General features: G+C 47.0%; 1 protein-coding gene across 1 annotated transcript; it reads left to right on the forward strand.

The window, feature by feature from the left end:
- Positions 1 to 550: 550 nt before the first annotated feature.
- On the forward strand, positions 551 to 1,507 carry LOC131898866 (olfactory receptor 226-like). The gene has a single exon (XM_059250118.1). The coding sequence runs from the start codon at positions 551 to 553 to the stop codon at positions 1,505 to 1,507; it is 957 nt and encodes a 318-aa protein (XP_059106101.1).
- The last annotated feature ends 8,418 nt before the right edge of the window (positions 1,508 to 9,925 follow it).

Consider the following 9,925-nt stretch of genomic DNA (forward strand, 5'->3'; position numbering starts at 1 on the left):
TGAACTATCATCACTCTTGCGAGGCCTTGCTCTTCCTACTGACCACATATCCCCTCTGGTGACCCCAGACTTCCCTCAAGCCTGGCCACTTGCCCTAAGACGTCCTGAGCCCCTTCTCCTGATACTGATGGCCCCTGTCCATTCATTCCTGAGCCTAAAGTGACCCCAGCCACAGCCTGTCCCTAATTCGGGGCATGTGGCCTGAGCTTAGAAATGCCAGCCTGGAGTTGGAGAGTGTCCCAGGCCACCATCCCGGTTGTTATTTGCTACTTCCTATAGCCAGGCTTCAGAGATAGCCTCACAATGCCAAGATATGTCCTCCAGGGTGGATGGTATTTGTCTGATATGTGCTGAGCTAAATTGTCAGTCCCAAGAAGCAAGCCAAGATGCGACAACCAGTGTGGGCCAAGCTCTCAGTGGTAGTGGTAGGGGACCGGCATATGAGGATGAGGTCTCTTCTGTCTCCAAGGGAACTCAGCTCAAGGGGCTGCTGGCCTCTCCCATACCTAATTCTTCTCCCTCTGCTCCCTCAGGTGGAGTCGTGGCCACCATGTCTTCCAGAAGCAACAGCTCAGATGTGACTGAGTTCATCCTGGTAGGATTTCCAGGCTCCCTGGGGCTCCACCTAAGCCTTCTAGGGCTGTTCCTGCTGGCTTACATGCTGACCATCACAGAGAACCTGGTCATCATCACAGTGATCCGCACCAGTCCCTCACTGCACAAACCTATGTACCTCTTCCTCAGCAACCTGTCCTTCCTAGAGGTATGGTACATCTCTGTCACAGTGCCCAAGATGCTGTTCAGCTTGGTATCACCCAAGTTCCAGAGCATCTCCTTCACAGGCTGCATGGCACAACTGTACTTCTTCTTGGCGCTGGCCTGCACCGAGTGCGCGCTCTTGGGCGTCATGGCCTATGACCGCTATGTGGCCGTCTGCAACCCCCTTCGCTACCCGGTCATCATGAGCCCTGGTCTCTGCAGCCTACTGGCTGGTGGCTCCTGGTTCTCGGGCTTCACCATTTCCCTGGGGAAGGTCTTCTTTATTTCTCGCCTGGGTTACTGTGGCCCCAACATCATGAACCACTTCTTCTGCGATGTGTCCCCTCTACTGAACCTCGCCTGCTCTGACATGTCAGTTGCGGAACTCGTCGACTTCCTCCTGGCACTGCTCATCCTGTTGGGGCCGCTGGTGTTAACTGTCTTCTCCTACACAGCCATCCTCAGCACGGTGCTTCGCATGCCATCCGCTGGTGGCAGGCAGAAGGCCTTCTCCACCTGCGCCTCGCACCTGGCCGTGGTGGTCATCTTCTACTCGGCATCCCTCTTCATCTATGCCCGGCCACGTGCCCTTTACTCCTTTGACTACAACAAGCTTGTGTCGGTCGTCTACACGGTGCTCACGCCCCTCATCAACCCGATCATCTACTGCCTGCGGAACCAGGAGGTCAAGCAGGCGCTGCACAAGGTGCTGCAAAGAGCAGCCCAGGCTCTGAGAGCCTCCTCCTAGGAGGAACCACACCTCTCCGGACCTGAACCTGCTAACCAGTTCACCAGAACCGAGTCGGATGAGCAGGCCGGTTGGCACACCCTCCCACCAGTCCCTGAATCCTGCTTAGAACAACACAGCCAGCTGCCACAACACGGCTCTCAGGTCCCAGGCCAGGACCCTTTCAGGATGCAAAGTCTGCGTTCATGTGAGAATTCTTTCCAACCAACCAGGGTCAACCTGTAGCTGCAGCCTCTCTCACCTGAGGAGAGCAGAACAGACCATGGCACACTGGATTCCAGATGAAGATGCCAGCACACACAGATCTTCTAGCTCTGCATACCACACAGGGGTTGCAACAACCAGCAGCAGCCTTGACCTCCCCCCTCACCACCACATAACCCAGTTCCAGTGGCTTCTGCTGGGAGGTTTGTCCTCCAGCAGAAGGGGCCTCATGGTTGCAGAGGGTAATAGGAGAGGAGAACAAATGGCTTGGGAAAGAGGATAAAGTAGGTACACCTGGAGAGACTGAGAATACTGCTAAGCAGAAGCAGCCTGCCAGCCACCTGATGAGCACCAGCCGGCCTCCAGCTCTGCCAGGAGCCTATGGAGTCAAAATGAAGCCAGGGCAGAAAGGGGACCCGGGACACACACCTCTGGACACTGACAAAAAGCAGGAGCTGGGGAATGACCTTCCCACAGAGATTCAAACTCAGTGTCCTGACTTTCAGACCATTCCTGAAGCCCATCACCCAACAGACCACAGCACCTATTGCCCTGAAAGAGCTAGGCTTCCTGCTACAGGGCAAGCGTCTTCAGAAGACCCTGACCCCAGCCAGGGTCCAGCCACTAATGACCATGCTGCTTACAGACTTGGCTCAAGGGGCTGACCAGGGATCCCAAAACCTCAATCTCTTTTGGAGCAGACTTTGGTCTTCTCCTCTTGAGGGCTAAGGACAGTGGGGTCCCCAGACTCCATCTGTCACATGGCTCCTAATTCCTACCAAATGTGCAAAGGACTTCAGGCAATATGTACCTTTTAATGCCACCATGTTTCTACAGGGATCAGAGGTTCTGAGGACTCATGTCACCCTCACTCCAGCCCTGAGACCAGCTGTATGTGGGTCAGAAGTTGTGTGGCATTCTGTGTTTTTTTTTCTGACAATGATTACAGGCAGTGCTGGCAAAGCCACAGAAACCTAGAAGGTCCACTGAACCACAGACACTCAAAAGCCCTGTGTGTCACTCTCAAGACCATCATGATGCACACAAGACATATCAAAGCTTCAGTCGGCACCTAGATACTGTGCTCAGCTCTGTAAAACAGGTATGCTAAATGACAGCCAGCTCCTGGAGCAGGGGACTCACAGAGTCACATGTACATGGAGTGTGGGCATATGAAGACAGTCTTCCAAGTCCTGGGAGATGGTCTCAACTGCTCTGAAGGTGACACATGGCCTGAGGGTCTGGGGTGCTGTTTGTCTAAAAGGGAGATTATTGAGAGCTTGTAGCAAAAGGCCATGGGAGTATACAGCAGGTGACAACTAGTGTTCAAGAGGTCAACCCATCAGAACCAAGGCTTCTGGTAGAGGACTAAGCCATCACTCAAGACGTGTTGGAGTTATTGCCTTTTGAATGAATTGGCTGTTTCTTGTTGCAAACTTCTTATGCAATAACAGCTATGATCTCCCCATTTACCATTCATTTTCATAAAACATATATATGTAATCTCATGATTACATCTCAATCTTATGGGCACATATATCTGTGGGTGGTCAGGAAGATGGCTTTTCATTTAGCTGTATAATTTTGATATATAGAAAATATATTAGAATGTGCTTCATAGCCAGGTCCATTGTCCCACGAGACTGTAGACACTTAAAGCCTGCTTTGAAGCTTTTGCTCAGACTAACACAGAAAATAATCATCTTTCCCCAGCCTAACACAAACTGCACACATTTAGCTAGTTTTTACCTATGAGCAAGTTCAAACTAGACTAAAGGCCTTTGTAAATAGATCATAAGTTTAAAACTTTATAGTTACACACAAGGTCAGAGTCACAAGTATCTCACCAAGTCTACTAACACAAAAAAAAATGCAAAAAAAATCTGCCAATTCTTCACTTGCCAAGTCTGCTGATAAAAAGCTATGTCTCAGAGTTTGTCGCACTGGGCACCGCACCCCCTCCTTCTGGTCCTGAGACCTTGGAACCTTGTGTTACCATGGTAATGGCTGTGCTCCTTATCCTCTATTCTAGGAATGTGCTATGACCTTGAGGGTTTTGAAACTTCTCTCAGGATTGCAAGGAGTCTCCTGTGAGAAATGTAAGGAGTCAGGCAAGAGAGGAGCTCAGAAGGAGAGCTGAAAAGAAGCTGTAGACTTAGAGAAGCAGTAGAAAAAAAAAAGAGAACAGCAGAGAGATCAGAGGCAGAGTTGAAGCTCCCTTAGAACAATGAAGTGATGGACTGAAAGAGCGTGGTGTGTGTAGATTTATTGATATGCCCTCAGATAAGTAGATTCACTTGATATCCACCAGAGTAGATTTCCGCCACTTGTAGCACCTTCTCTGGACTCTGGGAGAAAGTTTTTCAGGGAAGGCACCCGAAGGGCTTTTGATAGGAAATTTGAGCAAGGGAAAAGGAAGGGGGGAGCAAAGCCAAGCAAATTAGGAGCTCTAGGCAGACACTGTTCCGAAGTCTTCTGCTGGTCAGCACCTGGCTGGTGAAAGACTCATCTCTGTGCTTGCAATAGGGAGGTCAAGGGCCCTGTCTCCACATGTCCAGGCACAGACAGCCTGCCCTACAGACTGATCAATGAACACCTCTAGATCACAATTCACAAGCACACCCTCTTCCAAATACCTGTAAACTAGTCTTCCAAACGTGCAGAGTGGAGACTGGCTTGCTGATGCATCATTTCATTAGTAAAGTATGTGAAGTGTCAATCCTGTCTAGGTGCTGCCCAACCCCACGGAGAGCAGAGAATCAGTCAGCCCACAGCCTGGCTCCAACTCTGAAAGCCAGAGCCTGGTGCCTGCCTCCAGCAGGCTCTTTTGGGTGCCAGGACCCTGGTTGGGACATGTGTTCTTGGGGATGGACAGGTGTTTGTGCAGCAGTACAACTGAACATAGAGGCCCACAGGCCCATAGAGGGGACAGTGCCAATCCCAGAGCCAAAAGACTTTGGGCTCAGGCTGACCAACGTCTCTGAATTCTCCAGAGCTGACCTAGTCTCTCACTGAATATAGAGTCACCAAGTCACGCTGAACAGAGCAGGGACATGGTCAAGTTTTCTTTCTAGAAAAACACCTGTGAGGAGAGGAGAGGGGAGGGGAGGGGAGAAGAAGGGAGGAGAGGAGAGGGGAGGGGAGGGGAGCGAAGGGGAGAGGAGGGGAAGAAGCAAGAGATAAGATATGGAGAGAGGACCAAAGGAAGACAGAACTGGAGACAGTCAAAGAGAAAGATGCAGAGGCAGCACCATCCGGCACTGGTTGACTGTTGAGAGGGAGTAAAAATTAAAGTCTATGAGCCAGGCATAGTAATGAATGCCTTTAATCCCAACCCTCAGGAGGCAGAGGCAGGTGGATCTCTATGAGTTCAAAGCCAGCCTGGTCTGCAAAGCGAGTTCCAGACTAGGTGAGGCTACTCAATGAGACCTTGTCTCACCCCAAAAAAGAAAAGAGAATTCAGTTCTATAAATGACACGCCAAGAATCAACTCAGCAAAGCGTGGTAGGGAGCCCTGCTCAGGGTGACACTAGCTCATTCCCTGGTGATTCAGGAAGCAGCTGAAGATATAAGGAGAGGGTCAAGGCAGTCCCTGGGAAGAAGCTAAGGGCTCCCAGAAACAACCTCATTCCTGACCCAGACCCACCCTGGAGCCAGACCCTGGGCTTTCTCTGACTCTGTCCCATCCTACAATTCATCAGCTACAGAACCCCAAGTGATGATCACCAACCACCACACTGGAACCTTTTCTGGTATGCGCAGACTCTGCTCTTCTTCAATTGATGACACTCCGTAGCCTGGGCCCCAGTGAGAGGCCCTCTTCTCTGCCCCAAACCACCACTGAGTTGAAAGTCCTGCTCTTCACCTGCCTGCTCAACCCTACAACATAACCCACCATGAACTATTAGGCCTCCGATTGTGCTTAGGATGAACCCTACAATTCTTATCCAGACCAGTTACCCCAGCCCTCCCCTTGGATTCCCCATATGGCATGCATCACTCACTGGGTATCAGTTCAGCCCATCTGTTTCTGTTGTCCCCAGTTACCCACATCTGAGTATCCTTCACTTGGATCCCCTCCCACCAACTTGTCCAAGTGGCATGACAAGATGTATCCAATAGCCGGGCGGTGGTGGCTCATGCCTTTAATCTCAGCACTCGGGAGGCAGAGCCAGGCAGATCTCTGTGAGTTCAAGGCCAGCCTGGTCTACAGAGCGAGATCCAGGACAGGCACCAAAACTACACAGAGAAACTCTGTCTCAAAAAACCAAAAACCAAAAACAACAACAACAAAAAAAGATGTATCCCATAAATCAGCCTGACTCCAGTGAATATCAGGTCTCCCAGACTGTCAGAGCCCATGAGCTTCTCTGGCAACACACATTCTGTTCACCTGCTGTCCAGGATGGATATGCCCAATAGAAAGCAGAGCCCTGTGAGGATGGGGAAATGGATGGTGGGAGCCCATGGTATAGAAGGAGAACAGAGACTGGTGAATGATAGCTGTCTATCCCAGAATTTTCTCGAAGAATGGAGGTTGCTGTGGAATGTCTTTCTGTATGCTGTGAATATGTGTTGCTCGGATTGGTTGATAAATAAAGCCGTTTGGCCAATGGTGAGGCAGAATAGGCTGAGGTGGTACATTCGAACTGGAGAGAGAGAGGAAGAAGAGGAGAGTGGGGCAGACACTGCAAGCTGCTGCCAGGAGAAGCAAGATGTGAAAGTACCGGTAAGCCATGAAACCACGTGGCAATGCATAGATTAATAGAAATGGCCGAGTTAAGTTGTAAGAGCTAGCTAGCGAGAAGCCTGAGCCATTAGGCCATACAGTTTATAAATAATATAAGCCTCTGTGTGTTTACTTGGGACCAAGCAGCTGAGGGACACAGGTGGGAGAGATTCCTCCCAACCGCAGGGCCTGGCAGGACCGGAGAAACTTCCGGCTACAGGAGGTGAATAACAGGGGTAGCTGGCTGTCCTGGAAGTTTCTCAGAGAATGGAGGAACTGGTCTGATGCCTGGAGACATCGAATCAGTTCCTTCTCCATCCTAGAACCTGGCAAAGCCCAACCCTGACCCAAGTAAACCCCAAAAGCAGTGAGCCAGGATGCAGGACAACTTAGGATCACTAGTTAGAACACTGAGGTACACAATTAAACATGGAGTCACATGACTGGACTTTTGCCACACGCAGGGTAGATGTCTAGGCTAGGGTCTCTGGCTGGCAGGGTCTAGGTCCACAAGTGTTGGATCCTGTGTTGTTCATCTTCCATCCTAATTTAACTACATATTCTTTTGTAGTGTCCATGGGGTATTTACCAAAACAAACCCACATTCTAGGCTGTGAAATAAATCCCAAATCTAAAATAATTAGAAATAGTCCATCGTGTGTTTTCTGACTACCACATAATCAAAATAAACAAACAAAAAACAATGAAAAAGAAATCTTTCTAGAAATTTTCCAAATATTCAGAAACAACACATTTTTAAGCAAACAAAAATTAAAAAGAAAAATTAGAACATGATTTGAGATTACAGGAAAGAAAATTGGAGTGTGTGAAGGGGATAAACCTACAGACCCCAAACAGCAGGATCTCCATGACACAGGTCAACAACAGGATGTTCAAGAGGAGCCCCAGGGAGAGCCCATTACAGGTGGTGTAGCAGAAGCCAGAGGCCTGAGTCAGACCAAGGACTCAAGGCAATGAGCACTTGGAAGTAAAGATGAATGGACTAAAGGGTAAACTGGGTGACTCACCAGGCCATACCACAGCTTCCATTAGGAGATTCTTCTTTTTCTGTTTGTCTTGTTTATTTCTTTGTTTTCTTTGGTTTTGGGTTTTCTTTTATATTTGGTTTTGATTTGGGGGGGGGGGCGTTGCAAGACAGGGCAGATGCGAGGAGATGGGGAGATAAGTGGGATTGGAATGCATGATATGAAAACCACAAAGAATCAGTAAAAGTTCAAACAAACAGTAAGTAAATGATATGAGATGTGGGCCTGGAGAGAAGGCTCAGCAGTTAAGAGCACTGGCTGCTCTTCCAGAGGACCCAGGTTCAATTCCTAGCACACACATGGTAGCTCACAACCATCTGTAACTCTAATTCCAGGGGAATCTGACACCCTCTTCTGGCCTCCATGAGCAATGCATGCATACAGTGCAGACATACATACAGACAGGCAAAGCACTCATACAGATAAAGTAAAAATCAATAAATCTTTAAAAAAATTAATTAATGAGATACTACAAAAGCAGTACCTAAAGGAAGATTCATAACACCACAGACCTATAGAAAGCAAAAAGGGCTTAAATCAGTAAGCTCAGCCTCCACTGTAAGAAATAAAGTAATAAGCAGAAGACAAGAAAAATTAAGAACTAACAGTCAGAGCAGAAAGCAATTAAATATAAAACAGAAATGACAATATACCAAATTAGTTAAGACCAACAACATGTTCATTGATAATGTTAGAGACACCAATAAATCTCTAGCTAAGCTGATCAGGAAAAATTAAAATGAGATCACACACGAATGACTGGGGATGAGGTTGAGAGTGACATCACCACAGACCCCATGGACTTTAGAGAGATTCTAAGGAAATATCATAGATGACTTTATGCCAATAAACTGACAACTTAGATTAAGTAGCAAACTGCTTGAAGACAAAAATATGAAATCTAAATATCTTAAATTTGTAAGCAAATAAATTTCTCCCTAAGAAAATACTTCTGGAAAGGTAGCTTTGCTAGTTAATCCTACAAAGCACCCAAGAAATAATAACACACAAACCTCTCGAGATAATTGAAGAAAATACTTCCCCAGTCATCATGAGGAAGCATTGCTTTGATTCAAAAGAAAAAGAATTGCAAAGTAAACTAAAAGCCATATTTCTCGTGATATAGGTGCAAGATTTCTAGGTAAATTTTAGTCTGTAAACTCCACGAGTAGAAAGCATAATACACGCAATCAAGTAAAGTTTGTACTAGAATGTCAGGTTGGACTAACATTTGAAAATCAATCAGTACATTGTGCTGTGGCCCTTTGAGCCCAGCACTTAGGAGGCAGCGGTAGCCAGATCTCTGTGAGTTCAAGTTCTACCTGGTGAGTTCCAGGCCAGCCTGAGCTAAATAGTGACTTCCTGTCAAAAAGAAAGAAAGAAAGAAAGAAAGAAAGAAAGAAAGAAAGAAAGAAAGAAAGAAAGAGAGAGAGAGAGAGGGAGGGAGGGAGGGAGGGAGGGAGGGAGGGAGGGAGGGAGGGAGGGAGGGAGGGAGGAAGGAAGGAAGGAAGAAAGAAAGAAAGAAAGAAAGAAAGAAAGAAAGAAAGAAAGAAAGAAAGAAAGAAAGAAAGAAAGAAAGAAAGAAAATCAATCAACCATGGCTTGGGGCTGGAGAGATGGCTCATTGGTTAAGAGCACTTATTGCTCTCGCAAAGGACCACAGTTTAGCTCCCCTCACCCACAATGGGTGGCTCACAGCTCCAGGGATTCCAGAGTCAGCGTCCTCTTCTGACTTCCAGAGACATCTGTATTCACACATACCCACACACAGACACATCGTTTAAATCTCAGAAATAATCAGCATAATTCATCAAAGCAACAAATTTTAAAAGACAAATGCTTTGATGTCTCATTTGATGCATAAAAACAGAGAAAATGTAACATCTGTGCCTGAAAAAAAAAACAAAAACAAACAAAACACACAAACAAAAAAACAGCTCTCTGCAAAATAAGACCTTGAGAGGTGTTCTTCCTACAGGAAGCCCGACTGACTCCACACTTGAGAGTCAAGTCCAGACACTTTCACCCAATGTCAAGAGCAAAGCAGTGTTGTGTACCCCACCACTCCAACACTAAACCGAAAGCTCCTGACAGTCCAGAAAGGCAAGAAAAGGCATTCTGGTAGGAAAGAAGGGGCATGATCCCTTGTCAAGGCTGACATGATCAGCCATGCAGAGGCTCTAACAGAATCTAAAATAAAATCTAAAGCTGGTAGAGATGACAGATTGCTCAGCAAGTTTGCAGGCTACAAGGCAGATGCTCATAATTCAAATGTGTTTACATATCACCAACAAGCAACAGGAAATTTTTAAACATTGTTGGTAGAACTAAAGTCATAGAATAGCTAAGTATAAATCTCACAAAAGAATTCAAAAACTATAATGAAACCTATTTCATATAATAATTAATTTATGATTTTATTTTTAATTGCTTTATTAA

This window comes from Peromyscus eremicus, chromosome 1 (assembly GCF_949786415.1).
Source record: "Peromyscus eremicus chromosome 1, PerEre_H2_v1, whole genome shotgun sequence".
Lineage (NCBI taxonomy): Eukaryota > Metazoa > Chordata > Mammalia > Rodentia > Cricetidae > Peromyscus > Peromyscus eremicus.

Bases quoted from the DNA above. Each gene is read 5' to 3' on its own strand.
- LOC131898866 (XM_059250118.1), top strand. From the start codon at position 551: ATGTCTTCCAGAAGCAACAGCTCAGATGTGACTGAGTTCATCCTGGTA.